The sequence below is a fragment of the Tenrec ecaudatus genome, chromosome 14 (assembly GCF_050624435.1).
Source record: "Tenrec ecaudatus isolate mTenEca1 chromosome 14, mTenEca1.hap1, whole genome shotgun sequence".
In the NCBI taxonomy this organism is placed as follows: Eukaryota; Metazoa; Chordata; class Mammalia; order Afrosoricida; family Tenrecidae; genus Tenrec; species Tenrec ecaudatus.
Genome location: NC_134543.1, coordinates 66,350,860 through 66,371,968, shown reverse-complemented (window position 1 = coordinate 66,371,968; position 21,109 = coordinate 66,350,860). Strand labels below are relative to the sequence as shown.

Sequence of the window (21,109 nt, the reverse complement as noted above, 5' to 3'; positions counted from 1 at the left end):
GGGTAGTTCTGCTCAGTCCTATGAGGTTGCTATGAGTCAGAATCCACGCCCAGCAACAAGAGAGTGAGATGCACTGAATGACATGGTGCAATGACTTAACCAATTTTACATGCCCCAGTTTCCTCATACGAAAAAAATGGGGATGATAATGTTACTTAACTCAGAGTGGGGATTTGAGTTAAATGAGATCATATATTTAAGTTCTTCAGTACCTGAACATACTAGGCTGCAATCGCAAGGTCAGCAGTTTGAAACCACCAGCTGCTCAGCAGGAGAAAAATGAAACTTTCTGTTCCCTGAAAGTGTTACAGTCTTAGAGCAGTTCTACCCTATCCTATAGGGTCCTGTCAGGCAGAATTGACTCAATGGCATATGTCCATATGTTTAAACTATTATTTGTAAGGGAATATGTGTTGTAACTTTATAGTAATGCTGAGGGGGTTTTAAGAGTGAAGATAGGGTGCTTTCTCAAATCACTTTTGTTTCTAAAATTGTGCTTTTAACACAAATTATTAGTTTCTACGAGTAAATATATATGAGTTTCAAATATATATATAGTCTCCCCACTGGTGTTGATATTTGTATGCAGTAAACACAACAGTTTACACTTGTTGACGGATCTTCCTAAGACTTCAGTAGCAAGAGATGATTACCTTTTTGTGGAAATCTGTGTAAGAACTGCCCTGCTGTGTGCGAGGTGCCTTTAAGTGAGACAGCTTTACATGAGCCACCTTTATAGAATCATTAGTCCAACTAGAAATCTCTGTTAATTATTAAACTCTTATGTATTATCTCAATACCTGACAGTGCAGATTCCGAACAGAGAGTGTTTGTTTGTCTGTCAAGTTACTAAAAGAGAAGAAAAAAATGTATTTATCAAGCAGTTAGGAAAAAACCTAATTTTCTTTCTATCTTCTACTTACTGAAGAGAGAAGGAAATCTGGCGCATCTGCAACTTAATCAGTGTAAACCTCATTTTGGATTACTGGCTGCTCATTTCAGCATGGCGGATCTTCGAGTTCACAGACTCCTTCTTTTGGTAATTTCTTTGACAAAGAGTCTGGAGAGCACAAGATTGTTGTCAGAACTGAAAACATGCGGTGACTTGGAATGTGAAAGTAAGTTTGCTTTATCTTTTTCTTCCTTCTTCATTTGAGACTCTGAAAGGACATGTAATTGTGACGTGTATGATAATAAAAAGCATTAATGTCATAGAAAATATTTGCAACTATAAGGTATAGCTCAGTATAAAAAGGAAATGCTGAGTGCTCGCTTCAGCAGCACATATACTAAAATTGGAACGATACAGAGAAGATTAGCATGGCCCCTGCGCAAGGATGATATGCAAATTCGCGAAGCGTTCCATATTTAAAAAAAAAAAAAGGAAATGCTGGAAGGGAGGCATTTATAGTATTTAATGTAAATATACAAAAGGGTGTAAATTAGCTTGATATATAAATATAGCAACAATTACAGTGATAATAGTCTATTCATCCAAAGTCAATTAATTAGCCCCCTTTAAAAACATAGATGTCTCTGAATGTATAAACAAGTTATTAATAGTGCTTCATTAATAAAGCCCTTATTTTAAAAATTTGTTTTGCAGTTTAAATTTTATCATAGAGTAATAATTTCTATTTCATCGATTTTGTAAAGACATTTAAATTAAAAACCTTTAAATCAGTATTTTTGCTGTTATGTGTTGTCAAGTCCATTCTGACTCACGGCAGCCCTGCTGGAATTGCCTCAGAGTGTTCTAGGCTGGAATCGTCGTCATGAAGTATGTTTTTCTCCTATAAAGTTGCCGGTGGGTTTGAGCTGCCAGCCTTTTGGTTAGCTGCTAAGTACTGAACCATTGTACCACTAAGGCCTTGGAAATCAGTGCTACCAATATATATATTTTTAGTAGCATTGTGATAAAAATTGAATTGCATCTCAGTACATTAGGATTGCTTTGTTTTAAAAAAATCATTTTATTAGGGACTCATACAACTCTTATCACAAACCAAACATACATCAATTATGTAAAGCACATTTGTACATTCATTGCCCTCATCATTCTCAAAACATTTGCTCTCCACTTAAGCCCTTGGCATCAACTCCTCATTCCCCCACCTCCCTCACAAACCCTTGATAATTTATCAATTGTTATTTTGTCATATCTTGCCCTGTCCGACGTCTCCCTTCACCCACTTTTCGTTAGGATTGCTTTAAATAAGTTATTGCTCTCCAGTGTGTAACCATCTAATGCACAACATGCAGCATGGGAGATTTGATGAGCTGTTTATGATCTGATATGGAAGCCCCTCCCTAGTTCACAAAGAATCAATAAAATTTGCAAAAGAGCAATATAGTATAATTACAAAAATAAATATATAATATAAATTATATATGTGAAGTGTAAATAATACAGTATAAATTATAAAAAGCAATATAGTATGAAACAGGTATAAGTATAGATCATCTATAATTGAAATTTTAAAATTAAGATTGTCTTTAACTTTTTTGATATGATTTGATATACAGAAAAGGCTTACTAGGCAATGTTTTATAATAATAAGCTTTCTTTTCTTCTTTATTTTACAATCTCATTTTAGTGTCCTGTGGCCAGACACAGAACCTGAAAAAGAAACACTCATACATATATATGTGTAATAATGTATGTTATTTTAACTCTGTGACTTTGTAAAAAGTTTTACCCATAATTATAATGGCTCATAATAGTTAATGATGAAGGACTAACTCTAGCATTTGGTGATTGGTCTTCCATAACTTTTGAGGTCCTACTGTGTGCCGGGGTTGAGGATGAGTGGAATGCATCTCAGGTGAATAAGATAAAATGTAAAAGAAGGCTCTTGTCCTCCGGGAATTTTCATTGTAGTGCATGATGACAAGACAGGTTCCTATGAGACATCAAACAGTGACAGAATGTGAGAATAAGAGGTGATCTTAAGCTCCGAGAAAGAGCCATCAGGATAGTCTGGAATGACTAAGGACACCTCATAGAGCAATGGACCCAAAGGGGGGATGAGAGGGTTTCTCGGCTTTGGAAAGAGCAGAAATACGTTCCCAAATAAGGACAATGTATGTTGTAGCGGAAAGAATCTCAGTGAAAATCTGCCTGCACTCCGCCCGTTCCTCACTTGACAGCAATGGTTGGGTTCCAAAGAGGCAGGAGGTCATCGATGAAAATGGTGTGTCATTGAGAACCAGGAGCCACACCTGCCATCTGCATCAGTGTGCCCCTCCCTCCTTCACCACGAGCCCCAAGCCCCTGGTGCCAATTTGGGTTCATGTGGCATGGTGGGTCCCCTTCCACACCACTATGGTGTCTTGGGGGTAATGAAGGTGGTGGTGAAGTATTGTGATATCTGCCAACTCGTGGCACCGACCCTGGCAGGGGACCCTATTTGTCCTTTATTCCCCCAGTCCCTGAAGCTCTATGTGTCCCCTGCCCTCATCTAGTTTTTCTGCCCCACTAGTGAACTTCCACCAGTCTTGTGTGGGCCCTTTCCTGGTCTCTCCTGCCCACATACCTTCATTTCATCCAGCTGTGGCCCTGAGCCCTCTGCGGCCATACTGAGACATCCCAGGAAAACAGTGAGTGAGTGGTGAGCCATTGTCCCTGGTATGGGCTTGTGAACAGGGTTCATGAGGGGCCCCAGCACCAGGCTGGTCCTGCATGGGTTGCAGACCATCAGAGGTGCCGTTTAATATTTTCAAAGTTGTTGTAGATGTGAGATGTTATCGGTGAGTATGGAGTAGGTTTATTCATCAACTGTGTAAGCAACTCCAAGTCTTGGCTTAAAGGCTTATTAGTTACACTAAAAAGAGTTTCTTTATTTTATAGGTTTCATTTGAGGACCTAGGTTTGTTTAAGGTGCAAGAATTTATCAGAATCTAATAGGTACCAAGAAGCAAAGTAACCCTATTTCCCTTCGCTTCTATACAGACTAGAGAACGCTGACAGCATATTGTAGGAGTGGTAGACAGAGGAGCCAGGTTGTACCCTGGCTGTGTAAAGAACTAAGAAGAGATCTTAGGCAGGGAAGACAGAGCGGGGCCATGATCAGACTTTGATAACAGGCCAAAGGAGCTTAGACTTGATTCTGTGTGTGGTGGGAAGTCTATGTAGGATTTAAGGGGCATAGAGATATCAGGAAAATCACATTTGGAAATACATCAGATAGACTGAAGGAACTGACAATTGAAGGAAGGGAAATGACCTTTTAAAGCATGTTTTTTTAAATTCGTTTATGTAGCTTTAATAAGCAGAGTCTTAGCCACGAGAGACTACAGAGGACCTGACTGTCGATACCTGAACTTCACGAAGGGAGAAGAGATATCTGTTTATGTCAAACTCGCAGGAGGACGGGAAGATTTGTGGGCAGGAAGTGTAAGTATCTGAATGCAGAATAAACCACGATCTGCTTTTCTATCTAAAGGAACTTAATCTAATAATTTGAAAAAAATTAAATAACTATTTAAAAGCTTTAAAATGTTCAGGGAAAAAAAACCAAATCAACAAACTGGGCACGTTCGTTCAGTGGTAGCTCCAGAATTTCTTTAGTACAGGCATTTAGGGAAGCCGCCTGCGTGAGGTTGAGGACTATGAAAATGACCTTGAAATTAATTTTCATGTATCAGGCATACTTTTAAATTTAGATTTTATACTTATTTTGAATTATGGTATAAATTATAGAATGGCTAGATGAGATGGATTGACACAGTGGCTGCACCTGTGGGCTGAAACTTAAAAGCAATTGTAAGAATGGTGCGGACCTGGGCAGTGTTTCCTTCTGTTGTGCCCAGGGTTACTATGGTTTGGAATTGCCTCATAGGAACCAACTTGGTGGCACCAAACAACAACAACATAGGAAAGCTCAACCATTCCTTTGTGCTGCCAGTGTTAAAAACAAAAAATTGGAGAGATTGGAAAATTTTAGGTGATTGGGCTAAATGACCTACTTTCTGAAAAAACCAAGGGCTGAGGAGTTACTAAAGTGATTCTCAGAAAGGCCAGTAGCTTGTGTGTGAATCTTTCACTGCAAAGTACAGCAAAAAACCAACAAACGGAAAACCTTTTATTTAGCCCGAAGTCATGGTATGTTGAAATTCCTAGAAGTTTGAATCATCTGAATATTTAACATGGGAAAATGGATGATTAACGATTTCTACTAGAAATAGGCTTGTATCTTTAATTGTATCATTATGCATGTTAATGACAAGATACTGTGATAAACAATATTACTCCCAAGCTGAACAAGCTTGACTAAACGGGTGTATCATTCCGTATCGCAAACGCCTATCACATCTCTGCCTTGTGTCGCCACCGTGGTCACTGAAGGAGCCAATTCTCTTTGGAGCCTCTTTTCCCGCCACCCCCACCCCCCGGAGCCGTGTGACCACTATTGATGTATGAATTGTTTTAAGAGCTGTAAGAGCCCCCAGTAAAATGATTAAAAAAGGAATATAACTTCACTCACTTTCTTTTTGAGGGCAATTGAAAGCCAATTTGCAATTTGAAGTAAATGAAAACCAAGAACATGGGACACGTATTAGACTCAAAAGTCATGTAGCTAGGATCACTCGTTGTTGATAACCTTTCTTCTTCCTTTTGATAGAAAGGAAAGGACTTTGGGTATTTCCCCAAAGATGCTGTCCAGATTGAAGAGGTGTTCATATCTGAGGAAGTTCAAGTATCAACTAAAGTGAGTAGACCAAGTCATTCTTGGTTATTATTTGATCTTAAAATTTATTGGGTCAGACAAATTTGGTGACAGGCGAAGATGTTTATCTCGAATGATTAATAGACAATACAATGTAACAGATAAGAGCTTGGATTTTGGAGTTGGACTGAGTTCAAGGCCTGCCTCAGCCACTTAGAAGTTATATGATCTTCTATGCCTCAGTTTCCTCATCTGCAAACTTATAGTGATGATTATAATGTAGTGATGCCTCCTAAATTAATTATTGAGGAATGAACCGCATTTCCCAAATACCAAACTCACGGCCATCAAATCGATTCTGATTCTTAGTGGCCCTTTCGTACAGGAGAGAACAGCCCCTGTGGGTGACGGGGCTGTCCCTCTACTGAAGGAAGTCTCCCTTGTTTTCCCATGGAGTGGCTGGTAATGCCAACTGCTGACCTGGTAGTTAGCAGCCCAACGCGTAACCCAATGTGTTTGATAAGTACCACATTGGTGAGGTGGTTACGAACTGGGCTGAAATCTCATGGTTGTGAGTTCGGAACTACCAGCGGCTCCGCGGCAGAAAGACTAGGCATGCTATTAAATACCCGTAAACAGTTACAGTCTTGGAAACCCACGGAGGGTCGCTATGAGTCAGCATTGACTCGATGGTGCTGAGGGGTTTTTGTTTTTGTTTGTTTTGGGTATTCCCTCAGTACTTTTGCACTTTGGGTTTTGAATGAGCTTGATCGCATTGAGCTTGTTAATGTCAGATTTAATAGTGAAACTGTTGAGCTGCTTGATGTTAGGTTTGATAGCGAAAACAGGCCTCAGAAAGGGCTTTTCACCATGTGAACTTGATTAACCTATTTAATTCAGATTCCAGATTAAGCCAGTTTACCTTGAATGAGGTCAGGGTCAAGTAATTCTGTGCAGTTGCACAAACTTTTATCTGGCTTTTTTTCCAACACAAACTCTGTGATTAACCACTTATTTACTGTGCGGTGGTTGCCTCTGCCACGTCCATCTCCAAAATATACCTGGAGTATATTGTTTTCTCTCCATCTGCCCTCTCACGGAGCCCCAGTGCAAGGCGCCATCATCTCCTGATTAGGTGACCACAGTAACCTCCTTACTGGTCTCCTTGCCCTGGTTGCCCTCTTCCAGTCCATTCTCCAGGCAGCACAGACCTTGTATGAACATACACAAAGTCCAATCATGTCCTTCCCTTAGTTAAAACTCAGACCCCTCCCCCTTGCGTCCTAAGCCCACGTGATCTGCTTCCCCTCCCCTTGCTCAACTATTCGCTCCACTCGTGTCACCCTGGCTTTTAGACTGTTCCTAGCATTTGCCAAGCTCTTTTGTAGTCCAGAGTCTCAGACAGGCTGCTCCATACTTTCTCTTCGCTCTTCCATTGGCTCGTTCCTTCTTTTCCTTTCCTTTAGGGTTTAACTATCAGTATCTCAGAGAGCCTGCCATGGTGACTCTAAAGATTATTTCTCTGTCACAGTTCCGTGTCTATTTACTGCATGCCAGTGTCAAACCCACTTCCCGTAAGTTGAGTTCTCTTCATGGCAATCCTATAGCACCCAGGATAACGGCCCCATAGGATTTTCAAGGCGTGCAAATCTTTATGGATGTAGACAACCGCACCATTCCCTGATGGAGTGACTCCCGGGTATTTATTCCTAGCATTTACACAATTTGTAATTATTTAAAAAAATAATTTATACATTGTTTTTCTATTTACTGTAGACTAGTGCAGCACCAGGTACAAAGTAAGCATGCTGAAGTGCCAGGTCCATAGCTTGGGCTTCCTGAGACACAGATTCTGAGACGGCTCTTTGCATTCAAGTTTACTGGAAAGCCCCTGTGAGGATAGTCCCTGTGAGGACACAAACCACGACAAGGAGGATTAGGCAGACAGAAATGGCCAACTGTGTTGCAGCTGCAGTCAGTCTCACAAGGAGCTCTGACATACAGGTCACCTTTCAGAATTATCTGGACTGAGGCAAGGTAATTGGGCCTTTATGCCCAAGGAGATATACCTTGAACTGGACTCATAGAAGCCCTAGGGTTCAGGGTAAAACTGACATTTTGGAATTCTGAGATTGTAAATCTTTATAGGAGTGGAAAGTCCCATCTTTCCTGAGGAGCACACAGACATCATCCATTATACCACCCTGATCTTGGGCTACATGAGAGATAGTCACTATTCTAAGTACTTGACCAATTGAATCCTAACAAGACACTTATGAAATAGATACTGTCATTGTCTCTAGTTCAGAGATGAGGACACTCAGACATAGACAAGTCACATCACTCACCCAGGGTCACAGGACCAGGACATGGCAGGGTTGAGATTTGAGCCCAAAGGATTTGATTCCAGACTCTGTTCATATCAGCCATTATATTGCAGGGTCAAAAGTATGTTGTAAAAGTGCAGTTCTGAAGTTAGTTTTTAAAATATGATCTTTATTCTTATGTTACACTGATGATATCCAAAGTGCAGTAAGCATCATTGTTTCTGATCTTCAGTTAAGTTAAAAAAGAAAAAAGCCCTCACCACTTTTGTTCCTGATTTGGTTGTCCAGCGAGATGAGCAAGTGGATCCCGTTCCCCCACTGGTTATATGCAAGGCTTCAATAAAAAGAGTCCCAATGTTATCGTGGAATTCCAGTGAGATCCTAATGCCACCAAAGCCTCAGATCTGTGTGAGCTGACAAGGCACTGAGCCTTCACATTGCTCTGAAATAACCCCCCTGAACGATCCCACAAATGAATGTGCCTGCTCAGTACACACTTCGGGACAATAAGGTATTGTGGGCAATTTCATTAAAATTTATTTGTGGACTATACTCAAAACATTGATTGTCTCTGCTTCTCAAATTCTTCACCTATCTAATAATGAAGCCATATGTGAAAAAAATTAAAGTTAGGTTTATAGCATGAAGCCTTAAAATTCAGTTGCAATATAAGTGAGATTGAAAAAGGATTTCAGTTTTTGCTCTGCTACTGAACTAGTCCTGTTGTTTTAAGAAAATCTTAATAATTAATTTCATATTATTTAGGAAGAAACAAGGACTTTTAATACATCTATCTCATTGTTTATCAATGAAGGATGGGGCTTTCTACTCCTGTAAACAGTTACAGCCTAGGAACCCACAGAGGCAGTTCTACCCTGTCTTAAAGTGTTGTTTTGAGTCAGAATCAACTTAATAGCAGTGAGTTTGGCTTTTAAAAAATCATTTTATTGGGGGCTCGTACAACTTTTATCACAATCCATACACCCATCCACTATGTCAAGCACATTTGTACATTTGTTGCCATCATCATTCTCAAAACATTTGCTTTCTACTTGAGCCTTTGGTATCAGCTCCTCATTTTCCCCCTCCCTACCCACTCCCCATCCTTCCCCTCCCCCTCTCCCTCATGAATCCTTGATAATGTATAAATTATTATTATTTTGTCATGTCTTACACTTAGCGACATCTCCCTTCACCCGCTTTTCTGTTGTCTATCCCCCAGGGAGGAGGTTATATGTAGATCCCTGTAATCGGTTCCCCTTTTCCAACCCACCTTCCCTCCACCCTCCCAGTATCACCACTCTCACCACTGGTCCTGAAGGGATCATCCACCCTGGATTCCCTGTGTTTCCAGTTTCTATATGTACCAGTGTACATCCTCTGGTCTAGCCAGATTTGTAAGGTAGAATTTGGATCATGATGGAGGGGGGGGGGGAGGAAGCATTTAAGAACTAGAGGAAAGTTGTATGTTTCATTGTTGCTACACTGCACCCTGACTGGATCATCTACTTCCCGCTACCCTTCTGTAAGGGGATGTCCAGTATCCTACAGATGGGCTTTGGGTCCCCAATCGGCATTGTCCCTCATTCACGATATGATTTTTGTTCTTTGATGCCTGAGAGTTTGGCTTTTTTTTAATGTCAATCATAATGTTTCTTTTATTTTAGGAATCTGACTTTCTTTGTCTTTTTGGATTAAGCTACATTTTTGAAAATGAAGACAGTGAGGTAAACAGTGATTATGATGAAACCATATTTCCATATGAAGAAGATAAAGACAACAATTTTCAAGAGCATGAAAGTGATTTTCAGATAAAATCTGAATTTTATTCAACTTCTGAAAGTACTTGGTTAGAAGATCAAGTTCCAGCCACAGGGACTCTAGATGATGTAAGAAGCACTCGTGAATCAACATTTTGGGAAGAAATAGAAGCTGAAACTCTGGAACAGGATCCTGTCACAGAAGAAGAAGAAGATCAGATTCCAGAAGTGGATCTTGTCCCGCCATCCGCATCTGTGCCTGAAGCGAGAGGGTGGTTTGGATCAAGAAGAGAACAAGCTGAAGGGAAGGCCATTGAATCAATGATTGCACCTCTGCAAGATAGCTCATTGCAAAGTAGGAAAATGGCAATGGTAGCTGAGAATTCCCTAGAAGAATTAAATAACGATGAGCCTCAAGTAGAGTATAAGCAAGAACCTAATTCAGAATTTGATTCATTGCCAAAGAAATTGTCCGAACTAGCATCCGAATCTGAGCACATTCTCAAACCTCAAGCCACTGGATGGTTTGGTGGTGGATTTACAAGTTACTTAGGTTTTGGAGATGAGGATATGGAACTTGAATTACTGTCCAAAGAAAGCAATCAACCACTACAAGATGTTCCCAATCCCATATCATCTGATGAAGAACCCACAGTGCCATGTACAGAAACGCTAGTAGAAAAAGAAGACTCAACTACTAGTAATAGCTCGAGTCTCAACTCAAATTGGTTTGACTTTGGTTTTGGTATGCTAGGCTTTGCATATGCCAGTGAAGATAAAATTATGTCTGATGATAGAAAAAATGAAGGAGACAGAAGCAATAAACATGAGCAACCGCCAGTAAGCAAATTTGGCTCTGATAAGGAAGAAGAAACAGAACTAATAAAATTTATGGAAACTGAAGATCAAACAGACAAGAAAAGAGTCTTGAAGGATACAGATGATTCTGATACTTTACCATATTTTAAAAAGTTCTTATCTAACTTTGATAATCCTTGGAAATTCCAGAACATTCCAAAGGAAACAGAATTATATCCCAAACAGATACTGGATGAAGATAATATCATTGAAAATGATGAAACGGAAGAATTTTCAGCCGAAAATTATCCCACAGGTAATATGAAAGTTGTGATGCTTAAAAGCAGATGCAGTAAGTCAAGTTAATATGAAAACATCTATTACATAATTCATTTGGTTTTAAAATATAATTTATGCTAAAAAGTATAATCTGAACACTGTGTTCCTTAAAATATTTTTTAAAATAATAGGTCTTATTAACCAGACTTAAAACAAATTTCTGCTTTATTTTAGGACTTAATTTTAGGACATTAATATTTTTATTTCAGGACATTAATATTTAAAATAAAATTTCAAAGAGAAAAAATGATTGTAGAGGTAACTGATGTTCCAAGAAGATCGAAGTATATTTAAAAATAATTTAAAATTTAATCTAAGTATTATATGTAAATAAGCTAAACATTTAAATAATGCTTAGGTTTTTTTCCCCAAAGCATTTTCTATCCTTTTTGCTTTTACTCTGACCTCTGGTCCAGAGACAATATCTTTTCTTTCTGTCATTTTTAAGTCATTTCCTCTTAGTGTTTCTCTGCAGTTTTCTAAATAGAAACTCCATTCTATCCTGTTTTGGTTAATCTATTTTAGATGGTGATTCCTAGTCTGATTAATGAGTATTTTTAGCTAATTTACACCTTTCCAAAAGAGTTATTAAGCTAACGGAAGCTATAATATTCAGAATAGTCTAGATTTCTAATTATATTTTATTTTGAGGTCTATAATTTTTTTCTCTCCCTTGAAGAACAACTATGAGAATAAGGACTTTCCCTATGTATAAAGGATAATAAGAAAACTCAAGCAAAAGAGCCCAAATAAAATGTTCTCAACTTTCCCCATCAAATTTCACAATACTGGAGCTCAACAGAGGGTACGAGAGCAGAGCATCCAAGGATATTTCTAGATCTAGATATCCAGATATCTAGCAACCCTATGAATAAAAGTATATGTATTGTATTTTTGTTTGTTTTTGTTTTTCACATAGATTGCATTTTAAGTAAAGAATTCTGTAATATGATTTTCCCAAATCTACATAGTCTCTATGACGTTCTATCATGGACAGATCAGATACGCAGCATATTTGGATGATACCACTGAGCTCAGAAATAATAGGAAAATCTTTTGTAAGAAAAGAGCAAAATGTTGAGAACTAAAAGGAAACACATTTTCATTAGAATCCGTTGATTTTCCTGAGCTTCCATAGAACAATGCCATTCCATAAAAGTTTCAAATATGTGAGCTCTCTCCTTGCCCTGCATTCTCTACCAAACATAACTATTTAGATTCTAATCTTTTTCCAAATGAGAAAATTATAAGAATGATGTATTTCATGACTTAAAAAGTTAGAGATCCTATTTGTCAATGGCGAATTACAAAGGAAATTCTATTGATGTAAATATTTTATACCCCAAAATACATATAAAAAGGCCAGAGCAATTAGAATTAAGAGACTAAAATAAAATAAAATTAGAAGGTTTGTAACTTTGACACAGAAATATTTTAGCATATATTCACTGAAATTCCAGGATGCCATAAAAATTGTTGAGTAAATTTTCTTTAGAACTTTTGATTCTGAGAGAACTTCTAAACATGAAAAACTTGGTGAATGGTCAAGTGAGAATAAAGTGTTTGTACAATTAAACTAGTTTTAAAAGACTTCTGTGAACACATTCAGAAATAAGTTCCAGAAAAAAAAGACATGGATTATTTAAAAAGGACATGTATAAACACAACATTAATTAAATGAAAAGTAACCTGAAGTCATGCAGAACTTTGGTGTAACAAAAAATTAATTCTAAATGAGAGCGTTAGATAATGGTGTATGCCCTATTATTTGGGGATGGAAGAAACAGCTAAAAACAAATTAAAATTTTCAGTTAATTTCAATAACTTTTTTAAAAGGAAATAACAAATAAAAACATACTTTATCAAGCAAACAAACAAATATACAAAAAAAAAAACCCCAAACAACTGCACACCTTACTTAGAAATAGTGAACATAAAAATGAGATCACAAAACTTGAGTCAATGCTTGTGAAGAGTTGAGACATGAGGTACCCATATTTCTTGAGACAAGAAACCAAATGACATGTTTGTGTAAATCTGCACTAAGACCTCTTTAAAATACTGAAAGCAAGGATGTTACTTTGAGGTCTAAGGTGTGTCTGGCCCAAACCATAGTATTTTCAGTTATCTCAGGTGCATGTAAGAGTTGCACATTGAGTAAGGAAGACAGAAGAAAAAATGGATACATTTGAATTATGGTACTAGTGAAGAATTGTGAACTGCTAAAAGAATATTGAACTCCACAGACTGCCAAGAGAACAAACAGACCTGTCTTGGACGAAGTACAGCCAGAATGCTCTTTAGAAGCAAGGATGAGGCAATTCTGATTCTCGCACTTTGGACATGTCCCTGAAGAGGACATCATGCTTGGCAAAGTGGTTAACCCCTGCAGCAAAGAGCACAGGGCATGATAGGAATCCTCCAGAAAGCACAATGATTTTGCCCGGGTCTAGAGGAGCTAGACTGCAGCCTACGGAGGAAAAGCTGGATGGATCCGATTACAGGGCAGCAGTAGTCGTCTATCCATGGAAGGCCTTGTTTCCATCTCTTTAACCTTTCCTTCCCTGAGGAGCTCTGTGATCTTCAATTGATACCATGTTTAAACAGCAGTTTCCACATCGTTGAGGGACTCAAATCATATTTCTTGGAAATATTCTTTAATTTTGGGGACCAAAAAGATCTCTGAAGGGGCAAGATCAAGGTGGTAGGATAGACAGGGTAAGGTTTCCCAATGATGTTTTTGTAGGATAGCTCTTACTATATTCGAGGAATGAACAGTGCATCGCAGTGATAAGAAAACATTCCTCGGTACACTTTGCTTGCCGTTATCTCACCAATGCAGTTTTCAATTTCCTCAAAACTTCTTTCTAAAAACAACAAAATCCAACTTCTTTCTCTTAAGACCTGTTTTGTCCTGGGTCTTTTTTTTTTTTTTTTTTGTGAGTGAGTGAGTGAGAGAGTGAGTGAGTGAGTGATTGAGAGAGTGAGTGAGTGAGTGTGAGTGAGAGAGTGAGAGAGTGAGTGAGTGAGTGAATCAGAGTTAGTGAGTAAGAGAGTGAGTGAGTGGGTGAGAGGGTGAGTGAGTGAATGAGAGTGAGTGAGTGAGTAAGTGGGTGACAGGGTGAGTGAGTGAGAGAGTGAGTGAGAGAGTGAGTGAATGAGAGGGTGAGTGAAAGAGTGAGTGAGTGGGTGAGAGGGTGAGTGAGTGAATGAGAGTGTGTGAGTAAGTGGGTGAGAGAGTGAGTGAGTGAGAGAGTGAGTGAGTGAGTGAGAGGGTTAGTGAGTGAGTGAGTGAGTGAGAGTGAGTGAGTGAGTGAGAGAGAGAGAGAGAGAGTGAGAGAGAGAGTCTGTCCTGGGTCTTCTGACAAGATCTGTCAAGATTATCCCTTAGGAATCCTATAAACAGTCTCCATAACGTCTGCACAATCTCTTATGTATGTAAAAGTTGGACATGGAGTAAGAAAGACAGAGGAAGAGCCGAGGCGTCAGAATTGTGGTGCTGGTGAAGAATATGTAAAAGTATCATGGACTGCCAAAAGGACAAACAAACCTGTCTTGGAGGAAGCCAGAGTAGCCCTCTTAGAGGCAAGGATGGTGAGACTTCTCTGACTTATTTTGGACATGTTGTCAGGAGAGGCCAGTCTCTGGAGAAGGACATCATGCTTGGTAAAGCTAAGGGCAGCTAGAAAGAGACAGGCCTTCAATGGAATGGATTGATACAGTAGCTGGAACCATAGGCTCAAGCACAGGAACAGTTGTGAGGATGGCACAGGATAGGGTCCCTAGGAGTCACGACTGACTCTACGGCACCCAACAACATCAACAAACAATAATAATCTCCTGAGCTGACCTCTCTGCCTTGAGACTTTCAATTTAACTGACTCAGTAGAGCTCCTCAGAAACCAGTCTTGAGAGGATTTTTGTGAAAGTACCCTAACAAGCTGAAGACACCCGTTACTGAGATACCAGATACGTTTGCACTTGTTTTAGTTGTAATAACCCTGTGCATGTACAGATTGGAACCTTAGTAACAATACTTTTTGACATACCATCATATATATATATCTTTCAAATGAGGCTTGAAGCAATGTTTTAAAAGGATCAGCATGAGAAAAAATCAACATAGCCAAATACAATGAGTAGTATAATTCAATATTTAATAGGCTTTTTTCCTTAGTGGCATTAAACATTTATTGTAGAGCACCACTTAATCCCTCTATTTACAACAATCCTATTCTATTAAGACATCTGATTTGATTGCTCACTCTTAATTCTAATGTCTATACGTGGCATTACTAAGTTAACAATGTGTTGGCTCAGTTAGGACTTTCATTTTTAAGCAATGCTAAATGAGTGGCATCATCAACGTGTTTTGCTAAGAATCAGAAACTCAGAGAACAAAATTAGACATTGAATAATTCACATAATGTTCTTTAATATCACTCTTCAGGACTGCCTTAATTCTTTTCTATCCTAGTCTGGAACAGGAGCCCTGTGAAATAGCAACGATGGCTTTCTTAGCTATTGTATTTATTTGTACGTTAGGCTAGTACTAGCTAGAACTATTTTTTTTTAAACTTTTAAGTGCTACTTAACCAGTCAATCAAGTTACCAGTTTAAATTGTTTTAAAAGAAATTGATGGCAGGTTTTAGCACAGACATAAATATAGGATGCACTATTACCACTATTTTTTGACATATATATTTTTTAAAATAAATTGCTTTATTAGGGGCTCATACAACTCTTATCACAATCCATACATACATCAATTGTGTAAAGCACATTTGTACATTCATTGCCCTCATTGTTCTCAAAACATTTGCTTTCTAATTGAGCCCTTGATATCAGATCCTATTCTTTCTTTTTTTTTTTAACAATTTATTGGGGCTCATACAATTCTTATCACTGTCCATACATATACATACATCAATTGTATAAAGCACATCAGTACAGTTTTTGCCCTAATCATTTTTTTCTCCTCTTTTCTTTTTTTACATTTTATTAGGGACTCATACAACTCTTATCACCATCCATACATATACATACATCAATTGTATAAAGCACATCCATACATTCCCTGCCCCAATCATTCTCAAGGCATTTGCTCTCCACTTAAGCCCCTTGCATCAGGTCCTCTTTTTTTTCCCCCTCCCTCCCCTTTCCCCCCTCCCTCATGTGCCCTTGGTAATTTATACATCGTTATTTTGTCAGACATATATTTTTATTAACCTTTGAGAATAATCATTTTAAAATGAAATTCAAAAGAGGTCTACAATATTATTCATTCAAATTTTGAGTTGTTTATTCATTTAACATTATGTAGCATAAAAGGTTTTTTTTAAGAGACCGCATTAGCTTTTTTTTTGTTGAGATATAAAAGTAAATATCTAGTGGATTATATGTTGGTCTGTTATCTGAAAGGTAAAGAGTTCAAAACCACCAGCCACTATTGGGTGAAAGATGCGGCTTTCTGCTCTGAGAAGATTTACAGACTCCGAAATTCAATGGGACAGTTTTACTCTGCTTAGTTACATGGTCGCTATGAGTAAGAATTGACTCGATGGCAGCAGGTTTTTTTCCCATTAAAATAACGATCAGATTCTCGGGTGAATAATGTGACATTTGATCTGAGAGTAGCTCTGCGTGGTTTTCATTGCTTGATATGTTTGAAGTGCCGGAGATCTTTTCCGGGTCTTGGAACTCCGGCTGACCTTTGGTTTCCTCTCCAAGCATGTTGGCCATTGGCAATATTAGAAAATAGAGTACTGTGTTTTAAATACAAATATCTTGTAAATAGTAACTAATAAGAATTCCTATAAATGACATCTACTTTCAAAATGTTCACTTTATAAAAGCATTTAATTATGCAAAAAAGTCTCTTAATTTATTCTCTTAATAAACTCCCTGTACAATAATTAAAAAAAAACAACTCACTGCTAATGAGCTGATGCCGCCTCACAGAGACCTTATAGGACAGGTAGAACACTGCCCCTGCGAGTTTCCAAAACTGTAAGTCCTTATGGGAATGGAGTCTTCTTTTTCTCTTGTGGAGCAGCTGTTGGTTTCAAACTCCTGACCTTCCAGTTATCAGCCCAACATGTAATGACTATGCTTCCAGGGATCCTTTCATGGATAAGATAATACAATCATCTAAGATTCTGGACATGGGATGAAGCAGGCGACCAAGTTTGGAATTTGAGATTAGGGAAGCCCTGAAGGGTAGGGTAAGCTCAACTATGCTTGACATTTGATTGGCACTTTCTCACTTTCAATGTAATTTCATGTATTGTAAGAATATTGGCATCTTCCTATGCAAATTGATAGAGTTATGTAGTGACATAACTATACAATGGAATATAGGAATGTAGTTCCTATGCAAATGAATGTAGCAATAATATAGTTTATTTAACAAGTTCTTCCACCTTGAAACAGTCCCATTAAAATTTGAGTGATTATTTTAATGATTAATAGTCACATTTGGAAAATATATTATAGATATGAATGATTCAGTGTAATAGGTTTAGAACTTTAGAAATTATTTACAGTAAATTTTAATATCTGTATGCAACTAGCCAACTAGCTCTATTTAGTAAATATAATTATTTATTAATAGCATACTGGCTTTAGATATTATTAAAAATTATGGTTATATTGATTCTTCTGGTTCTGCAATATGTAAAGAAAAGCATCTCTCACTGATCTTTTTGATAGGTAAGGATATACATTTTTTATCGCATTTAGATATTATACCCTCTTTGTTAATGAATGTACAGATGAAATTTATGAAGAGATGAAATCTCATGATGATCTAATTATTATCTTCTTGTTAATCATAAGTTTATATAGTATAATAGAGTTAATAGTTAATGTTTTAATTAATTGTAACAATGCTTTATGTTGACAGTTTCAAATTAAAAAAATATTTTTTAGGACAAAAGGTAATGTAGAGAATAGAATTGTACACAGATTTTGATATTTTTCCTTGGGCAAGAAATAAAGTCAAGGTTATTTGAGAGGCTGAAATGTCCTCTCCCCTCCCCATCAAATGTATCCGTGTTCTAATCTCCAGAACCAATGAATATGCTACCTTATGTGGCCAAAAAAAGGACATTACAAATGTGATTAAAGAGCTTGAGATGAAAGCTTTATCCTGGATTTTCTTGGTAGGCCCAATAAATATAACTATACATTTTCTTATAAGTGGAAGACGGGAGAGTTAGGGTAAGTGACCAAGAACAGAAGATACTATACTACGAATTGTGCAGATGGGCAAGGAACCTGGTGGTGTACTGGATATGTGTTGGCTGAGATCTACATGGTCGGCAGTTCAAAGCCAAAGACTGGGTTTCCATACCTGTAAACAGTTACAGTCTCAGAAACCCACAGCGGGTCTCTATGAATAAGCATTGACGGGATGGCTGTGAGTTTGGGGGTGTGGGCATGAGCAGAGGAATCAGATGGCCTCTGGAAAATAGAAAAGGCAAGAAAATGGGTTTTGTCAGGAACAAAGCCCTGCCAATATCTTCATTTTAGGATTTTGACTCTACAACTACAAAAGAATACATTTGCTTTACTTAAGCAACTAGGTTTAGAGTAATTTATTACATCAGCAAAATGAAACTAATCTAGGCTACAATTCTTGTTTCCTAGTGAAGTCTCACGATGACCATAGAGGTTCAAAGAAAGATTTGCCTAGAAAAGCAAAAGTAAAACACCAACAAAGCAAGTATTAAAAATATAACAGGCATTTCTTTTTGTTTGTAGATATGCACTTTATGAGAATCCATGAAGAAGTACATTCCAAAACTCCATCTCCTAAAAATGACGAAGAAAAACCCAAAATATCATTAGCGGCTGAACGGCATACTCAGGTAGAAGTCAATGGATTTGTAGAAAATACTCTGTCTTCACCTGACAACCCTATGTCTTCTCAAAATTACATTCCTCAGAAAGGTAAGATACAGGTTATTTTTCTCTAATAAAGATAAATTATATTAGAAAATTCTATAATATCAACTGCTAACATATATTTTTTAAATTTGTAAATCAACAGAAGATGTCTTCGAGTTTCAGAAATACTTATTTCAAATTGATGTTTATGGTATCATGAATTCTGCAATTTCACCAATTGTAATTCTTAAAGAAAGGGTAAGTTGCATTTCTCAATCTTTTGAAATAATTTTAACTATTTTACTAAGTATAGAAAAAGCTACAAGTTATTTCTCAGTGAACCTTTCCTATATAATATTTGTGGGGTTTTTGATGCAAAGTCTGTGTGTGCCATAATGACTACTTATGACAGAGCAGCCAACAGGGACCAGTTACTGAGGTTTACCGTCTCAACACCATTTTTGGAAAATTATTCATTCTGCAAGGCAGTCTTTGCTCTGTGCCTAGTTTCCTTCAGGGGTGTGGGTGTGTAAATGGGCTGACCATCGTCAGTATCAGAGGGTAGCTGTGAGGATTAGATGGACTAATAGATGAGTAAATCAAGCACTCAGAACAAATGTAAGTGCCAACCATACAGCGAGCACTCCAAAAGCAGTAGCTAGCTCCTGCTGCGATTGCTATTGCTATTAAGTATTTTCAACCCCGTGGAAAGAAGTCAAGGCTTGGCAGTAGGTGACCTTGATTCACTCCAGGCATCCTCCCCTTCCCAGCTGTGTGACTTGGAGTCCTTGATCCTCTCTGAGGCTCCATGGCCCCACCTGGCTCCATATTAGCCCGTTCCGAAGAGTCAGTAGTGTCCTTGGTCCCTGTCGCTCCCCCTCCTGGGCCATCGGATCCGGGAACGTATTGGTAGGGGCAGGACTCTTTTTCTTGTTGTGAGCAAAGCAGCTTCCTTCTTTGGGGAGCTACTTTTCCATGGCTCCCATCTCTTTGGTCGGGGGCGTGCCATCACTTGCTGTTGGCCAAGTGTTTGTGGCTGGCTACCCTCCATAATATTTTTTCTATAAAATCCTGCATATTGTCTCCTCTTTATATGAATATTTTATTGGATAGATACAGTTAAGTATATATATATATTTGTACAGTGCTGTATGCATGTAGTACAATTATATTATTTATGTGTGTGTAGGATTATGTGTGTCTGTGTGTGCGTGTGTATATATAAGTCACTTGTAGGATCACTTGTAGGCTCCTTGGTAGCATAGTGGATTACACATTGGGCTGCTAACTGCAAAGTCAGCTGTTTGAAGTCACCAGCTGCTCCTTGGGAGAAAGATGAGACTTTCACCTCCTGTGAAGAATTAGTCTCCGAAACATAGAAGGGCAGGTCTATTCTGTCCTATAGAGTAGCTCTGAGTCAGAATCAACTCAATGGCAGTGAATGAGTGAGTTTTAAAATTATATATAGACATGTGTATACACACACACACACACACACCTTAAGCTTTGTTTAGCTGGGCATCTGAATGCACTGGCTTTCAAATCAGCAGAAATTATACACAATGAATTGACTCTAAAATAATATGATTCCTAAGTAAACTATTAATATCTGAAAGTTAGTTTTGACTTCAAAATGGTGTGAGGTGTTGTGTAACCGTAATCTATACGCATAGATATGTAGGTTGAATCAGTATTGGGGGGAAGGGGGAGTAGGAGTAAGCACACATATACAAAGGCTTGACTGAGGACATTTGCACATGGGTATTTACTTGTGCTGTAAATATATCTATGTTGTGGTGGAATATACAGGGAGCAATGTTATGAGAAATTTGTATACATAATCAAACACCTGGGGACTCAGGATCATAGTCTCAGGTGACCCCGAGGTCAATTGGCATAACAGTTCACAAAGGCAACATTCTACTTTGGTGAGTAGTGACTGGGGTCTTACAAGTTCATAAGTGGCCACCTAAGGTGTAACCATTGGCCTCTCCATGTCTGGAGCAAAGAAGAGTGAGGAAAATCGAAGATATATGGAAGCAACTAATTCAACTGCCCAACGGACCATTTGAACATCCGTCTTCATGACCCTGAGACTGGAAGAACTAGATGGTACCTGGATTCCACTACCATCTACTTTCAAAAGAATCACATTAGAAGGTGGTCCTGGGCAGAGTGAGGGGAAAATGTGGACCAAAACGCAAAATCATAAGAGAACATGTTTACTAGTTAGCTGGAGATTGGTGGAACTTTTGAAACTTTGAAGGAGGGAAACTTGCTCCTGTGGCTCAATGTTCAGCACAATAGACAGGTCTAAAAGGGGAA

General features: G+C 38.2%; 1 protein-coding gene and 1 non-coding gene across 2 annotated transcripts; both read left to right on the top strand.

Moving 5' to 3' along the window:
- Window positions 1-1,003: 1,003 nt before the first annotated feature.
- On the top strand, window positions 1,004-19,180 carry LOC142426596 (melanoma inhibitory activity protein 2-like). The gene is made up of 6 exons (XM_075532206.1): window positions 1,004-1,118; window positions 4,263-4,396; window positions 5,625-5,711; window positions 9,664-10,906; window positions 18,659-18,847; window positions 18,948-19,180. The coding sequence occupies exons 1-6, from the start codon at window positions 1,004-1,006 to the stop codon at window positions 19,178-19,180; spliced, it is 2,001 nt and encodes a 666-aa protein (XP_075388321.1).
- Window positions 1,266-1,372, top strand: LOC142426990 (U6 spliceosomal RNA). The gene has a single exon (XR_012779839.1). It is a non-coding gene; the product is annotated as a U6 spliceosomal RNA (small nuclear RNA).
- Window positions 19,181-21,109: the final 1,929 nt, after the last annotated feature.